The sequence below is a fragment of the Phoxinus phoxinus genome (assembly GCF_949152265.1).
Source record: "Phoxinus phoxinus genome assembly, chromosome: 18".
Lineage (NCBI taxonomy): Eukaryota > Metazoa > Chordata > Actinopteri > Cypriniformes > Leuciscidae > Phoxinus > Phoxinus phoxinus.
The window spans coordinates 26,735,295-26,753,635 of NC_136893.1; the positions used below are offsets into that span (position 1 = coordinate 26,735,295).

An 18,341-nucleotide genomic window follows, 5' to 3' on the forward strand; every position below is an offset into this window, starting at 1 on the left:
CAGCCATTACATATTTAAAACAGTAATATCCTATACTAAACCTAAACTAATCTTGACAAACTGTATATCATTTGAAAGCTTACAATCTCTAGTTTACATATTTGGTGACTGATTTTCTACATAAATGACAGAGGAGCCGTAATTTATCAATTTGCAACAAGAATATGTTCATACTCCTAAGGCGTGTTCAGACCTTTATTTTGAAATAGTGATGAACATGAAAAATCATGACCGAATGGTAGAAACCTCAGTTTGTTTTCATGCCAAGAGTTCAAAAGATAGCATCCATTCAATTATTTTAGAAAAAAAGCTCTGAAAATGTTTTAAATATAAAGAAAACAATAATAGATTCAGCATTAGTGATGTGGCAGCGAGCTATAATGCACATACGTGATCTTTCTGAGTTTCTTAGAGGTTGAGTTCATTTCTAAATCTGCCAAACTTCCAACACTACTTCTGAATAGGATGTCTACTTCATAAATTGTATGAAAATTGTAAAAATAATGGTTCAGACTCAAACAACATATGGAAATGGAGGCGCCCTTATATGGACAGTAATGTCAACTAGTGGAGAAGTGTGGTACTGCGCCCAAACTAAATCTCACTGAACGCTGACTTTTTGAGATATCAACCTAAAATTTGAAACACAACTTGTTCTGATTTTTGGCTCTTTTTTTTTTTGGCTTTTTTTTTGGCATTTTTAGAGTCCTCCAGGTTTTTATATAAAATATGAATAATACAATTTTTAACATTGTACATTTTCATAAACTCAAACTTCTATAACTTTTTTTGTTTAACTTTAAATCTTTAACTTTAAAATCTGCCAAATGTCTTCTTTAAAACAAGACCAATCTTACATCTATATTCCAAAGCATTCCTAAATTACAACCATTTAAATTCGGCATGTGCATTTTCATGTCTATTAAAAAAAAGGGGGTGCCGCTTAAGGGGTTAAAGTATGTGTTTAGTAGGGTTGGTATTTGTTTATTTTTAATGTTAAAGGGATAGTTCACTTTAAAATTAAAATTCTGTCATCATTTACTCACCCTCAAGTTGTTTCAAACCTGTATTAATTTATTTCTTCTGCTGAACACAAAGAAAGATATTTTGAAGAATGTCAGTAACCAGACAGTAGTCTGTACCCATTGACGTCCATATAGTATTTTTTTTTCCTACTATGGAAGTCAATGGGTACAGACTACTGTTTGGTTACTGACATTCTTCAAAATATCTTTCTTTGTGTTCAGCAGAAGAAATAAATTAATACAGGTTTGAAACAACTTGAGGGTGAGTAAATGATGACAGAATTTTAATTTTAAAGTGAACTATCCCTTTAATGAAGGCAAGCAGGGTTGGTAGTTTCTTTTATCGCATTAATAAAAGGTAAGAGTTGGCAGTTGGTAGGGTTAGTTGTTTTTTAGTTTTAGTTTTAACCAAAGGTAAACGGGATCAGTAGTTGTTCAGGTCTGGAGTTTTTCATAGTGTTAACCAAAGGAAAACTGGTTTGGTAGTGTTTTCATAGGCCCTGTTTACACGAGAACGCGTTTGCGGGTGAAAGCGTAAAAATATTTTATCAGATGTGCCTTTCGTTTACACGGCGACGGCGTTTTTGGGGCTTAAAAACACAAAAAAGTGAAACCACCCTCCAGAGTGGAAATCTTTAAAACGCTCCACTGTCGCGTTCCCGTCTAAAGGGTAAAAACGGTAAAAACGCAAAAGTCTGCTAGACAGTGAAGGCGTCGCGTACGCGTTTACGTCACAGGCATGCGCCAGTACAGGATATAAAATATAGCATTAATTTCATTGAAAAAAAAAAAAAAATTCTGTCATTTTTGAGCGACACGCGAAGAGCGCCGAGGGTTAAAGCCGCAGCTTTACCGTATTACACATGAAAAACTGTGTCAGCATCTCCTTCACTTTCAGTGCTCCACATCGCCACCTAGCCGCCTGGAGTGCACACTACATCCAATTTCACACACTTTTGCGTCACCATATGCACGCAGATTTCCCCCCATAACGCTCATCTAAACGCAGAATAAAAAGTGATAGCGCAACGCCACTTTTGCGTTTTCTCTTCAGATCGTTTCCGTGTAAACATAGCCTTAGTGTTAGCCAAAGGTAAACAGGGTTAGTAGTTGGTGGGCTTGGTAGTTTTCAGTGAATGATGCCTCAAATTGATTTGCTCGTTGAGGAAAGGTGTGCTACTGTTTTGTCCAATCAAACGTATAATTCTTTGGCTCGTGGAGGATAAAATCCAACTTGTATTCCACTAAAACCTTGGCTTGTGCTTCCTCTTCCCTCAGGTGTACAGTCAGGCCGCGGTGGTGACGGATGTGGCCCGCTGCACGTCTCTCGGCTTCGACGTGCTGGGCAAACACGGGTCCAGCGTTGATGCCGCCATCGCCGCTTCCCTCTGCCTGGGCATCATCCATCCGCACGCCTCGGGCATCGGCGGGTACGAGCGCTTAACCACAGGCTTTCTGTATCTCGTGAGGGAAACTTTAAAGGGTTGGTTTACCCAAAAATGATCCCTGGTAAACAGAAGCTCAGAACATCTAACATATAAAGCAATCGTGTCTCTCCAGAAGTCTTGGATTAAAGCGATCCATTCATATGGATTAGTTTTACACAGGGTTCCCACGGGTCCTTGAAATCCTTGAAAGTTTGTGAATCGGAAAAAAAGATTTCAAGGCCCTGGAAAGTTTTTGAAAACGGTCATAATAGATACAAGTCCTTGAATTTATTTTGTGCAAGAAGCTTTCTGGAAAAAAATCCATATTATTCCCTCCGGGCCGCTAATGTGTTACTTCGGCAACACTTTGTGGCCTATACGTACTAGCTTGCTTGATTTACGTTAGTTACGCGCATTTACACGCTTCGTTAAAAGAGAAGTTCACTTGAAAATGAAAGTTTGCCCATGATTTACTTCTCCTCAAGCCATCCTAGCCTTTATATAGGGAGCTATACAGTTGGTTACAGGACATTACAAGTTTTTATTTTTTTAACGCCTCCAAATGGCACTTTTCTCACTTCATTTTTTTTTTAAAGGCTTCCACTTTTAATGTGAATATATATATATATATATTAGGGCTGTCAAACTATTAAAATATTTAATCGCGATTAATCGCATTAATGTCATAGTTAACTCGCGATTAATCGCACATTTTTATCTATTCTAAATGTCTCTTGATTTCTTTTTGTTCCATTATTTTTTTCTAATTTTAATGCTCTTATCAACATGGAAAAGTGGATCGGCTTGCTTTGTGCAAATGTTTTTAATTAAAAACAACATACTGTGTTCAATTTCACACTAACATTCTCACTTGGAGCAAATAATCTCTCACACAATGTAACACTGTCCATCAATAAAAGGGCGAAAGAAATACTGACGAGGTAACGTTACTGATGTTGACGAGTGGGCGTAGAAACACATCAGCGGTGTGTGTGTGTGCTTGACCATCGAGTGGTGTTTCCGACTGGACGTGCTGCGTTGATAGCTCAGTTCACAACGACACACACACAGATCACTTTGGTCTTGTCAATTGAACCATTTGGCAACTTTTTAAAAGTAAACTTTACATTCAGAATCTTTTTGGCCTCCATTTCGGCGTCTCGCGCTCATCATTCATCCACTCAAAACGTAACGTTAAAGCGGGTCGCACATTTAAAATTCGAACACATTATTCTCTATGAGTGTACACACACCGGCGGCGCCATTCACCGTTTTTATTGCTGGCCATAAACTGAGAAAGTGCGCGTCCGATGTGCGATACGAGTTGTCCTAGACGCTGCGCTTCTCGTCCACTCTTTGGCCGGTTCGGTTCGCCAAGCCCAAACAAGTGTGTGCCTGTTGTTTTGTTTCTGGTCTAGCTAGATCCGGTGTGGTGTTGTAGTTTTAATAACGTTAGTTGTTGCAAAAGCATGTGACAAAAACTACAAAGTTAGCTAGGCGTTAATCTCGCGATTAAAAAAATTGACGCCGTTAAAATGGGTTTGCGTTAACGCCGTTAATAACGCGTTTAACGGATAGCCCTAATATATATATATATATATATATATAGTTCAAATGAAAAAAAAAATAGCTCATAAAAATTGTATAAATATTGCGTAGTATCATAAAATCCCTTCAAAATTCTAAATAATCAAAAAATATTATTGACCAAAGATATATTACATTGGTTTTCCTGGGGGGGAAAAAGAAGTTGCATGTCAAGGCTTCGGTCACTTTTGACCGCGACAGAGCCCCAGAGAGGGGTGTGACCCCTAAATGAAGATGACCAGAGGGTTAGGTCCTTGAATTTTAGGCTATTGGACCTGGAAAGTCCTTGAAAGGTCCTTGAATTTGAGGTTAACCAATGGTGTGGGAACCCTGATTACAATGCCTTCATGAACTTACTCAAGTGTAAAATGTTGGTGTAATGGACTTTCGGTGGAGGCACAGAAATCTCTCAGGTTCTGCATTTGTGTTTCGAAGATCAACTAAAGTATTATGTGTTTGGAACGACGTGAGTAAATAATGACAGGATTTACATTTTTGGGTGAACTATCCCTTTAAAGATTACGAGAAAAGTAGAAACTGGGTTTCCACTGTCATGGAGAAAAAACTACATATCAGGGAATTGTGTTTCGCTCTGGAAAAGTTTATTTTTTTGCTCTGTTGTAAAATATTTTTTTGTGAGTGTTTGTATAAAGTAGAACCTGCTGAGAAATCAATGAGAAACTGAGTCTCCTTAATTATAATTGTTTAACTATTATTTTAAAAGTCTAGCCGGAAATCTCTGTTAAAGGATTTTTTTGTAAAGAAATGTTGCTGTAAATCCGAAATATCTGGAAAGTTCATGGAAATTCAATTCGTCCTTGAATCCCAGGAAGCTCAATGAGAGCCGGCATGTGTGCAGGGATTGAGAAATTGATTTCGTGTGTGATTCATCAAAACACAGTGAGTGACTCTCTCTTGCTCTCTTCTCAGTGGTGGCGTGATGCTCATCCATGACATCCGGAAAAACGAGAGCCGGGTCATTGACTTCCGTGAGATGGCTCCCTCTGGTATTTACGAGGACCTGATGATGAATGTTAATCAAAGGGTAAAGCTTTATTTTGATCTGCTTTCATCTTGGCTTAATGTGCGTCATATGATGATGTTACAAATCCGAAGCTAATCAATAAGTGCAAGTGTTTCCAGGAACACAGTGTGTGCTCTGTGCTGGTTCTGCAGGCGCTGATGTGTGTCTCTCTGTCTGTTAGTCAGGTCTGTCCGTGGCTGTCCCAGGCATGATCAGTGGACTGCATCAAGCTCATCAGCTGCATGGACGGTATAGCAGTGTAGTCGCACACACAGCATGCAGAGTTTGACATAAAGTCTGGTGCACAACTCACCTTGATTAAAAACTTGTTCATATTTTGGGCGAACGTGAACTGAACGTACTGTATTACTGCCTGATGAACGTTACTGTGAACTCGTTCATTCTGGTGTCGGTGAACGGCACGCTCCCTCAGTTTAACTTCGTTCAATAGGGTGCCAGATTTCTATAGAGCCTTCCAGGCAAAAACCGGCTAAAACATCCAGTAAACGGCCTTAATATGTAGCGGAAAAACACCCAATCTGGCAACACCCGCCACCAGTGTCGACTGACTCTCCTGTTCGATCTCGTTCATCAAAATTAACAAATCTTTTTTCCGAGTCATTTCGTTCATTTAAGGGGTTTAAATGTTATACTATTAACTGGCAAATTCCCCGAACACATCCACTTACGCAATCTTGATCATATTCTGAATTATTAAATCATTATAATGTAGTCAAAAATAGTTTACAGGGAACATAAGTAAATTACTTTACCTTCTGAGTCTTTCGTTCATTTGTTCATTTGTTGACATCAACATCAACAAGAGTCAAGAACTATGAACTAGTTCATTTTTGAAACCGTGAACTAAACTAGTTAATTTTAAAATTTGTAAACTGAACTTCATGTAGAAAGTGAACTTTCCCAACACTGAGAGGCTGGCACATGTAAAGCAACCAATCACAGGTTACTTTCTCTCAAACAACAGTGTGTCCTGAACAGATGCATTGTATCCAGATCCAGAGACTAATATTTTTTATTATAATAATAATTCATTACATTTATATAGCGCTTTTCTCAGCACTCAAAGCTAATCAGTATATACAGTGCTAAGCATAAATAAACACACCCATGCTAAAGTTGACTAAAAAGAGGAATAAAAATAATCTTTTGGAAATTCATCTTAATGCCTTAAAGGTGCCGTTTTTCGTGTGTTTTTGAAGCTTTGATTGTGTTTACAGTGTGCAATATAACATGTGTTCATGTTTCGCGTGTAAAAAAAACAGTATTTTTCACAAAATTTACTTATCTGTATACCGCTGTTTTCACTGTCCTAAAACCGGGCTGATGACTTCCTTGTTCTATGAAGTCCCTCCTTCAGAAATACGTAACGAGTTCTGATTGTGCCAGCGGTTCCTGTGTTGTGATTGGACAGCAGCTTAGCGCACGTTGCCCGGAAAGGTCACGCCTCTTACCGTAACGTGGCGATGCATGCGCTCAGTGTTATTGTAAACATGTCTTTAATATTACCTTATCAATTTGAGCCTTGATGACATGGCAACAAACACTCTACAAACGCAACCAATTTTCTTTGTGAAATAATAATGTATCGTGAATAAATAAATGTTCTTCCTTTAAACACAGTGTGCATAAGTCAGGACACCCCTATGTTAAATTCCCATAGAGGCAGATTTTTATTTTTAAAGGCCAGTTATTTGATGGATCCAGGATACTATGATCCTGATAAAGTTCCCTTGGCCTTTGGGATTAAAATAGCCGCACATCATCACACCCTTCACCAGACCTAGAGATCGGCATGGGGAACTTTCCAGAAGATCATCTCTCAATGCAAATCAAACCAGCTATTAGGTGAACTGCAATTAAACTATGCCGATCTCTAAGCCCAAAGGGGCCTGAAGGGCGGCATTATGGAGATGGAAATAATGGCAGAACTACAACCAGGGGATTTCAGGCTGGTGTGTTCAGTTCAAAATCCAGTCCAATGTGGATTTAAGAAATCACATGATCGGGAATGTCACGTGAGGCTTTTCTACATGCATATTTATCAACAAGTTCATGTGGCTCACACAGATCCGCTGTGTTGACCAACAGAAAGCTGCTTTGTTTGCAAGACTTCTGTGTGAGCTGCGCCTCACACATCGCTACACTATTGACCGTAGACAATGGACCTTCTTTGCCCATGACTGCACGTTTTAAAGTAACAGAATTTTAAAAAAGTTATAACTATTCTTAAATAAATCAATTAGTTTGCTTACTTGTATGACTAGGCATTTTATGCAACCGGCCACTTGAAATGAGACTTCTACTTGTAGTTCTCTTACGAGAGATACTCTCGTACTGCGTTGGAACTACGCTATGGGGGAAAATCCTTTTCCACGAGAATACTGAAGCCTATCGAGCGAGACCATGAGTGACGCCACACCCAATGAGGGCCCTCCGCGTCACCAGTGTTGGGGAGTAGTTAACTACAAGTAGCGACGCTACTAACTTAACTACATTTTTAATGTTAATTTTAATTTTAACATTTTTAACGAAACGGACGTGGGGCTATAAATTGCGCTCGCAGGCTTAACTCTGTGATTTTTAACAGTGAAGCAAAACAGAGTGCACACACAACATGATACGCATTACGCAGTACTCGTTCCTCTCTCTAGAGAGAACCGAGGTTACGTTAGTAACTGAGTACGTTTTGTGATATAATGGTCAGTTTTAAGGTCCTATAGATCCTACTGTGCACGCACACACATATAGTAGACATCTTACTGAGTTATAGAGAATTTTTTCATATTTTTATCAATTAAATGATGGGAAAACAGCCTGACTGGTCATGTTCGCCCCCTCCTCTAGAATGCCGTGGAAAGACGTCATCACTGCAGCCGCAGACGTGGCGAGGGATGGATTCAACGTTACGCATGAGCTGGGTGAGCACACACACACACACACACACACACACACCCCTGAGGTCTACAGTTTGGTTCTGTACACAAATTACAGTAGTCGGTACCAATACCAGTACAAATCTGTGTGCCAATTTCGGTAACAGAACGAAATCTGTTGAATAAAGTACCTTTTTTCTTCCCATTTTGTCCAATCCGTTGGTTATCACTGTCATTCAATGCAGTTTCTGACTCACGCATTAAATACGGCTGTCGATCCAGAAACTTTGCAGTGCACTAAGCAGCATGAAAAACTAAAGTTGTATTCAGATTGTGAATGGGTGATAACCAGCAAGCAAGAGAAGACTAATGCTGGGTACACACCAAAAGCTATGAGCTATGAGATTTATCAGATTTCCCCTTGATGTGAGGTGTGTTAAGAGTCTCCGAACCTGCTTGGAAGAACGTCGGAGGCGCCACTGATCACGAATGTTGAATATTTACAATCAGAAATCCTGATGTGTGGGGGGAACCCCGAGGACAAACCCGCGCACGCTCTGGAGATTATCACGTGACACGGAAAACGAGATGATGGGAGACACGGTCATTCTCACACCACACACACACAAACACACACACACACACACACTTGCAGGAAGCTGAGTGTTAAGGGTTCAGTGAAGTTCAAAAGGGATTAAAGAACTCTTTCTAAAGAGAAAATAAATCCAATAAAGACAATATTGAATAACTTTCTGTATAAAAGGTTCTTTATAATTGTAGTGTACATGCCTCGGACTCTGGGTCCGTATGAATTAGCTCAAATGATCTATAGGGAATTTTAATAACTAATCATGAATATGATTAATATATTGCATATTACAGTTACATTAAATTATCGAAATTGAAGATAGACTATATGAATATATGAATAATCAATCACAACGAATTATAATTCCACATTCATACATCAATAGTCTTATTTCAGATCGATGAGATAATCTTTAAGGGAAATTAATGTAATTATCAAATTGGTGTTGTCCAGCAACGACTGTAAGATTAAACTATCAATTTCTCAACAAAGTTATCCCTTCTAACAAACTCCAAGAAATATTAACTTTCTGGCCGTGAACATTGATTTTCTTGTGTTTATAAAATTAAATCTACTCAATGTAGTAGATAATAAGAGCGCTGGTAGCTCGGGTCGTGAATCTCATTGACTTTTGTTTTTACAAGCATTTTTCACAGACACAGTCTTGAATATATGTTTTAATAAATGCAAAACTATAGAATATAAGTACTGATTATACGTCTATGTACATAACTTACAGTTAAACAATAAGATAAACGGATAACAAAATGAGAGAGGGAGATTTGGAGAGAGAGAGAGAGAATGCTCTGAAGAGGGGCGCGCGCCGGAGCACGCGCTGAGGTTGTAAGGTGAGAGAGAAAATGATCAGAGTTGACCATGGAACAACAACATCACAGAAACCTTGAGAGCCATCAAAATGCATCGAACCTTAAAACATTAAAACTCGTTAGAGTTGATACTTGCACAGTTCTTTGTGTGAGTGTGGCTGAGTACAGCCTGCGTGTGGCCTCCTCGGGGCAGAGTCCGCGGGAGATTCGAAGGTCTCTTGTTGTGGAGTTGCCGAAGGAATAATTCACGCTAAATTCGTTCACTCTTAGGTGAAGGCGAACCAAGGAGAATTTGAAAATGAAACAAAAGAAACTTAGATAAAGAAAATAAAAAGAGACGGACTCCAGAGGAGTCGTTCGCAGACTGTTCACATGACGAGGTCGGGTAGCAAGAGAGGGCAGGAAGAGAGTGATTTTGGGGGAGCTTTGGCTTTTAAAGAATGTATGGCTCCCGCCTTCTTGGGCACGAGTAGCAAATCACCTTCAGTGATATGGGAGCGGAACCTTTCTTTGTCTTGTGAGAAGACCCCCTTCTGGCTTGGGTTACAAAAGTGTGTGACAAACCTTTCGGCTCCAGAAATATGAAATGTATAAAACAATGTACATTACTGCATTCTGCTATCAGAATTCGACTCCGTTAGATTTAGAGAATTACAGAGACATCAAACACACCAGTTAAGATTATAAGAATACAAAGTTTACATTATTATGCATTAGTATAGGCATTTAAGTTCGATTAATGTTACACTAGGACATATATATGCTTTCCTATGGTTTATAAACACATCTTAACACAAAAAGGGATATATTTATTACATTTAAGAGTGACTATGGTAGCAGTCCTTTTCTTTGTGTGAAGACATGTGGGTGTCTTGGTGTGAGGAATGTGGGGGTGTCACGTTACGTGTCTCTTTGTGTGTGTGTGTGTGTTGGAATGGACGAAAGAGACAACGCTCTCGTCTGGTCACACAACGAATGAAGTGTTTGCGAGAATCACGATTCACTAATTTGACCAGATGTCATAGTCAATGTTGCTACATAATGCTGGGTACAATGTTTATTTTCCTCGTGAATTTTCTGTGAAAATCATTCCAAACACTATCATCCCAATTTCTTCCTGCATATCGTCCGCTGTGCTTATTCTGAAGTCTCGCGAGATTTCCTGTGTTCACAGTCGAGACTCTAGGTGAAAATCTGTTTGTGTGTGCTGTCTTTGTCACATCATGGCACACCGCACGCTATAGGAGCAGAACGGTTAAATAAATCTAGGATTTGTTGTCCTCATGTTTGTGGTCTATCCCATTTCGAAAATCTTATAAGATGTACAAAATCTCTTGGTGTGTACCCAGCATAAGGCTGTCAATCTCTAAAGCATAAGCTCACTGAATTCTGCACTCCTGCAAAAACTCACGTTATAATAAAAAAAAAGCTGTCTTGATCGTAAAATGCATCTCTTATTTACATCGTGTTTACACTTTGTTGGTTGGCTTACAATGAAAGGATTTAAGACAAAACAACACCTTGTGCGTTTACAGCGTTAAGTGGATTCTGGCTAACTTGCTGACTTTCGCCTCTGATTAGCAATTGCGTTCATGCGCTCAACAGATAGCGTTGAGCATTGTAGCCACTGTAAATAGAAACTTTTGTGGCTTAAAAAAGCACTCAAACACTTAAGGCAGGGGTCGGCAACCCACGGCTCTAGAGCCGCATGCGGCTCTTAAGCGCCGCCCTAGTGGCTCCATGGAGCTTTTTCAAAAATATGAAAATGGAAAAAAATAATAATAATTTAACCCTTTCGCACGTACGATCACACCGGTGTGATTAGTTTTGGCTGGTCCCTGGAGCGTACGATCACACACCGCTGGGATTAGTTTTGGCTGGTCCCTGGAGCGTACGATCACACCGGTGTGATTAGTTTTGGCTGGTCCCTGGAGCGTACGATCACACCGCTGGGATTAGTTTTGGCTGGTCCCTGGAGCGTACGATCACACACCGCTGGGATTAGTTTTGGCTGGTCCCTGGAGCGTACGATCACACCGCTGGGATTAGTTTTGGCTGGTCCCTGGAGCGTACGATCACACCGGTGGGATTAGTTTTGGCTGGTCCCTGGAGCGTACGATCACACCGGTGGGATTAGTTTTGGCTGGTCCCTGGAGCGTACGATCACACCGGTGGGATTAGTTTTGGCTGGTCCCTGGAGCGTACGATCACACACCGCTGGGATTAGTTTTGGCTGGTCCCTGGAGCGTACGATCACACCGGTGGGATTAGTTTTGGCTGGTCCCTGGAGCGTACGATCACACCGGTGGGATTAGTTTTGGCTGGTCCCTGGAGCGTACGATCACACCGGTGGGATTAGTTTTGGCTGGTCCCTGGAGCGTACGATCACACCGGTGGGATTAGTTTTGGCTGGTCCCTGGAGCGTACGATCACACCGGTGGGATTAGTTTTGGCTGGTCCCTGGAGCGTACGATCACACCGGTGGGATTAGTTTTGGCTGGTCCCTGGAGCGTACGATCACACCGGTGTGATTAGTTTTGGCTGGTCCCTGGAGCGTACGATCACACACCGCTGGGATTAGTTTTGGCTGGTCCCTGGAGCGTACGATCACACCGGTGGGATTAGTTTTGGCTGGTCCCTGGAGCGTACGATCACACCGGTGGGATTAGTTTTGGCTGGTCCCTGGAGCGTACGATCACACACCGGTGGGATTAGTTTTGGCTGGTCCCTGGAGCGTACGATCACACCGGTGGGATTAGTTTTGGCTGGTCCCTGGAGCGTACGATCACACCGGTGGGATTAGTTTTGGCTGGTCCCTGGAGCGTACGATCACACCGGTGGGATCAGTTTTGGCTGGTCCCTGGAGCGTACGATCACACCGGTGTGATCAGTTTTGGCTGGTCCCTGGAGCGTACGATCACACCGGTGGGATTAGTTTTGGCTGGTCCCTGGAGCGTACGATCACACCGCTGGGATTAGTTTTGGCTGGTCCCTGGAGCGTACGATCACACACCGCTGGGATTAGTTTTGGCTGGTCCCTGGAGCGTACGATCACACCGGTGGGATTAGTTTTGGCTGGTCCCTGGAGCGTACGATCACACCGGTGGGATTAGTTTTGGCTGGTCCCTGGAGCGTACGATCACACCGCTGAGATTAGTTTTGGCTGGTCCCTGGAGCGTACGATCACACACCGCTGGGATTAGTTTTGGCTGGTCCCTGGAGCGTACGATCACACCGGTGGGATTAGTTTTGGCTGGTCCCTGGAGCGTACGATCACACCGCTGGGATTAGTTTTGGCTGGTCCCTGGAGCGTACGATCACACCGGTGGGATTAGTTTTGGCTGGTCCCTGGAGCGTACGATCACACCGGTGGGATTAGTTTTGGCTGGTCCCTGGAGCGTACGATCACACCGGTGGGATTAGTTTTGGCTGGTCCCTGGAGCGTACGATCACACCGGTGGGATTAGTTTTGGCTGGTCCCTGGAGCGTACGATCACACCGGTGTGATTAGTTTTGGCTGGTCCCTGGAGCGTACGATCACACCGGTGGGATTAGTTTTGGCTGGTCCCTGGAGCGTACGATCACACCGCTGGGATTAGTTTTGGCTGGTCCCTGGAGCGTACGATCACACCGGTGGGATTAGTTTTGGCTGGTCCCTGGAGCGTACGATCACACCGGTGGGATTAGTTTTGGCTGGTCCCTGGAGCGTACGATCACACCGGTGGGATTAGTTTTGGCTGGTCCCTGGAGCGTACGATCACACCGGTGGGATTAGTTTTGGCTGGTCCCTGGAGCGTACGATCACACCGGTGGGATTAGTTTTGGCTGGTCCCTGGAGCGTACGATCACACCGGTGGGATTAGTTTTGGCTGGTCCCTGGAGCGTACGATCACACCGGTGGGATCAGTTTTGGCTGGTCCCTGGAGCGTACGATCACACCGCTGGGATTAGTTTTGGCTGGTCCCTGGAGCGTACGATCACACCGGTGGGATTAGTTTTGGCTGGTCCCTGGAGCGTACGATCACACACCGCTGGGATTAGTTTTGGCTGGTCCCTGGAGCGTACGATCACACCGGTGGGATTAGTTTTGGCTGGTCCCTGGAGCGTACGATCACACCGGTGGGATTAGTTTTGGCTGGTCCCTGGAGCGTACGATCACACCGGTGTGATCAGTTTTGGCTGGTCCCTGGAGCGTACGATCACACCGGTGGGATTAGTTTTGGCTGGTCCCTGGAGCGTACGATCACACCGGTGTGATCAGTTTTGGCTGGTCCCTGGAGCGTACGATCACACCGGTGGGATTAGAACGCTCAGTGCATCACATGATCAACTGCTAAATTCAAGCGTGCTTTGGCGCGTTGGCTGGCGCTGAGCCAGAGACGGACGCGCTCAGTGCTTGTCATATATCACAACTATTCAGTGTTTTCAACCACATAATGGTTATTTTAGGTTTAAGAGATTTAAGAATCACATAAGTACTATGAATTTGATGTTGTAAAATATGCACTGATGTCTATGGAAGCGGCAATAATAATCCTTTATAATATAAAAAGATGTATTTCGGGAGAAGTGGATGAATTGACGTGTTGTAAATCCAACAGATAAGTTACAGCTCAACTAACGCGATCGTTATAAAGGTGTTTATACAACAAAACACATCCACATGCACATATTTGACAATCGAAATATCAGTGTTTCATACTATAGATAATAAATGTGTGAATATTTTTAATAAAAAAGGAAAAATTACATGAAATCATCATTCATTCAGCGCTGTGTTGTGATTGCTCTGTGTCACGTGACAAGCAATGACACGTAACCATGGAAACAATAAAGTGACAGATTCGGAACAAAGGTCGCCTTGCTCATTACCGGTATGCTTATCATTTTGATACTAGGGGGCTAGTAAAGCTAATATAGACACTAACAGCACGTGTTGCCTTCATTATAAGGCTTATATAAGGCTTTTAATTTTTTGCGGCTCCAGACAGATTTTATTTTTTATTTTTTTTGGTCCAATATGGCTCTTTCAACATTTTGGGTTGCCGACCCCTGACTTAAGGTATCGTCTACTGTATTTATAAAAAATGTTTTGCTTGGCACCAGATATAGCCGTACATTTCACAACCCTAGTATGCAGGCTTGAAAAGTAAGATGTCAGCCGAAAAGAAATTCGGAAGAATGTCTAGCAAGAAAAGTAAATGTGTCAGTTTAGTTTTTATGTGGAATTTGAAGCCGTTTGTTGAAACTTCCTCCATGTGTCCGCAGCTGATGCGCTGTCTAAAGTGAAGGAGCAGAACGTGTCGGACGCCTTCAGAGATCTGTTCCTGCCTAACGGCCAGGCTCCACTCGCGGGACTTCTCGCTAAACGTCTGGATCTAGCCGCCATCTTGGACAAGATTGCAGCCAATGGCATCTCTGAGTTCTACAGTGGGAATCTGACTCAGGAAATGACATCAGTGGTATGTCTCCAGTGTCATTTGGGTAACGCTTTAGATTACAGCCCGGAAAGTACGGCGTAATTAAGACAAATTTACGGCGTAACATTCTGTAATTATAGTGTACCTATGAAGTACTTGCATGCAAGTATAAGGGAACAATATGTAAAGTTTGAGTAAACCAGGAGAATTAAAAACTATTTATACTGTAAGTATTATAGAACTAATGGCTACTTATTCTACTATCAAGGTTTCCGAGTCAGTGATATTAGATTGTGTATGTATTTTTTATTGTACATATCCTGTAACTACATGGAACAAGAGGGTAATAAGCACCACTACTTGAAACAAGAGTATCTTTCCCCAATATTTAAGCAAAAGTTGCAATTGTTTTAGTTTTCAGTGCACTTTTGTTAAAAAGATTACTGTATAAATGCGTAGATATGTACCCTGTAATTTTTTTAAAAGCCTATTGTATTGGTACACCATTATTACAAAAAGGTACACAGTGTGTTACCCCTTACCCCTTAACGCCCACTGTCTCAAATATGCGACAAACCGTTTGACTCAATCAACCAGCCGAGATAGCGTCTGCATTCCCCCAATGCTTATTCGCTACGGACCTAGGAACCTTCGACAAGCACTTGTTTCTAGTGGGACCGGAAAGTGACGGACTTATTTCCTGTTTACACACCAGATTACTCCGGTCGCGAAGTTATGGATATTTTACTGTGTTTTTTGTTATCTTATTATTGACCATTATGCCCGCTGTTGCAAATTTGCGACATACCAAATTGACCCCAAATTCACCCCAAATTGACCATTATGCCCGCTGTTGCAAATTTGCGACATAACAAAATTTCTATTTATTTGTTGTGCAAAAGTGAAATTGATAATCTCAACATTATTTACCATCTACTTAAAGGCGAAAACACACATAAATTTTTTTTTTTATATACAGCTATATAAATTCAGGCGTTAAGGGGTGTACAACAAGTAAACAACTTTACTTGTTGTTCCCTTATACTTACACATAATTACTTTATAGGTACACTATAATTACAGAAGGGTACGCTGTTAAATCACTTTAATTACACAGTACTTTCCGGGCTGTAATCTAAAGCGTTACCGTTATTTGTATTATCATTATATACTATTATTACATGGCTTGGTTAACGTCTAATGAGTGCAGTCTGTTATTTCTTGATGACAACCGTTGCTAAGGATAACACACCGTTGCCATGATAAACAGAGCGTTGCCATGGACACCGTATTCTTCAACGGAAGCAATACAATCGTTTTTAAATCAATAAACTCCTTTTTAAATCAATATTTTGTGCCAAATTATTGATTTATTTGGTAGGTAGCCATGTAATAAGCGGGATAATGTATAGCGAGGCGGTTGTTATAGCGAATACAACCCCGACAGGCTGATCGGGACCCCGACGCGAAGCTATACACTATCCCTTACTTATAGTATTTATTAATATTTTTTCATTTAAACGCTTTCAAACACTGCTCTTTTAACCATTTTGCCGTTATTTTCTTTGTGTTTCCAATCATTTAAAGCCTAACAACAGAACATATTATAATAGTAGCATTATTATGTGTTTTTGTGACCAGGTTCAAGCTAAAGGAGGTGTGCTGACTGAGGATGATTTCAAAAACTACTCCACTATCATACAGAAGCCACTGCAGACTGTTTACCAGGGTAAATACCCATCGGCTTATACCAAGCGGCTCTAAAAGACCCTATAAGTCTGTTTATTACTTGATTTACTGCAGTAGTTTAGGTCTCTGTTGACCTTCACAGCTGCGAAGCAGAAACTACAAACAGTAGAGCAATAAAACACCCTTCTGCTTTACCCGGCATCCATTTCATAAGTCGTGCACAATTATTGTTGTAAGTTGACTTCTCAGAACTGGGTGGACGAGAAATGCAAGTGGAAGTTCAGCTGTATTTTATAAAGTACACAATAGTCATTCTAAGGTACATATATCTGTATGGAAATTGGTTAAAAGGTAAGGTAGTCCATGGAAAAAATACTTGCGTATTAAAGTAACTGATATTAGTTAATGTACAGCGATGGCTCGGCTCTTTATGGCGGTATAACGGTGTAGTTAAAGCATAACTGCCCAGCTTGACCTGTTAGGTTTCACTGACTCATTGAAGACACTCAGCCTTTAGTTCACACGTCATCGCTGTCCCAGAGCCATCCGTGTGTTGTGTTCTGTGGTGCGCAATCGGAAAAAGAAACAATCGAAAAAGAAAAAAGTAAGAAAGATGTCTACTATTCAGACACATGAATTATTATGGTGAAGGTCTATTGTTTCCCTTTTGAAATCTAAATGTGAGAATAACATAGAAAATGCACATCCCGATGTTTCCATATGTTGTTTGAGTGATCTGAACCATTATTTTTTACAATTTTCATACAATTTATGAAGTGGACGTCCTATTCAGAAGTAGTGTTGGAAGTTTGGCAGATTTTGAAATGAACTCAACCTCTAAGAAACACATAAAGATCCCGTATGTGCATTATATCTCGCTGCCACATCACTAATGCTGAATCTATTATTATTTTCTTTATATTTAAAACATTTTCAGACCTTTTTTTCTAAAATAAGTGAATGGATGCTATCTTTTGAACTCTTGGCATGAAAACAAACTGAGGTTTCTACCATTCTGTCATGATGTTTAATGTTCATCACTATTTCAAAATAAAGGTCTGAACACGCCTTAGGAGTATGAACATATTCTTGTTGCAAATTGATAAATTACGGCTTCTCTGTAATTTATGTAGAAAATCAGTCACCAAATATGTAAACTACAGATTGTAAGCTTTCAAATGATATATAGTTTGTTAAGATTAGTTTAGGTTTAGTATAGGATATTACTGTTTTAAATATGTAATGCCAATATAAGGGGATACAATGCAAATAGTAAGTCCCATGTCTGACCTCTGATGATCTGTATTTAAAGGCGTTGTTAAATGCACACACTTATGTGTTAATGTACATGTCTTACTTAGAAACCATAAACAAACTACAGTTGCCTACTGAGTAGGGCTGTAAACGATTAATCGAATCCAAAATAAACGTTTGTATAATTATTTTGTATATATAAATACACACACATGCATGTATATATTTGATAAATATTTGCATTAATATACTGCATATATATTTTTATATGATTTATATTATATATAAATAGAACAATTTTATATATAAATAACACATTTTTCTTAAACGTATACATGCATGTGTGTGTATTTATATATACAAAATAATTATACACCGCACACACACATATATTATGTAAACACAAACTTTTATTTAGGATGCGGTTAATCGTTTACAGCCCTACTAATGAAGTTTTATTTGATTTGCTAAGAACGGTGGTACAATCACTATAATGGACGGTTTCTCGTGGTTTATTGCTGCTTTATGAAGAAAAACATAACTGCACACTCAATTAAAAGTTTATTTTTAGCAACACGCGGCAACAATTTAGTTTAGGGTCCAAT

General features: G+C 40.7%; 1 protein-coding gene across 1 annotated transcript in view; it reads left to right on the forward strand.

The window, feature by feature from the left end:
• The window catches only part of ggt7 (gamma-glutamyltransferase 7), a 30,940-nt gene that overhangs the window by 5,184 nt on the left and 7,415 nt on the right, over positions 1-18,341 (forward strand). Inside the window, exons 4-9 of the mRNA XM_079588227.1 lie at positions 2,304-2,455; positions 4,970-5,084; positions 5,245-5,312; positions 7,929-8,002; positions 14,642-14,835; positions 16,435-16,522. Of these exons, the coding sequence (XP_079444353.1) occupies positions 2,304-2,455; positions 4,970-5,084; positions 5,245-5,312; positions 7,929-8,002; positions 14,642-14,835; positions 16,435-16,522 (691 nt within the window). The remainder of the gene's footprint in view (positions 1-2,303; positions 2,456-4,969; positions 5,085-5,244; positions 5,313-7,928; positions 8,003-14,641; positions 14,836-16,434; positions 16,523-18,341) is intronic.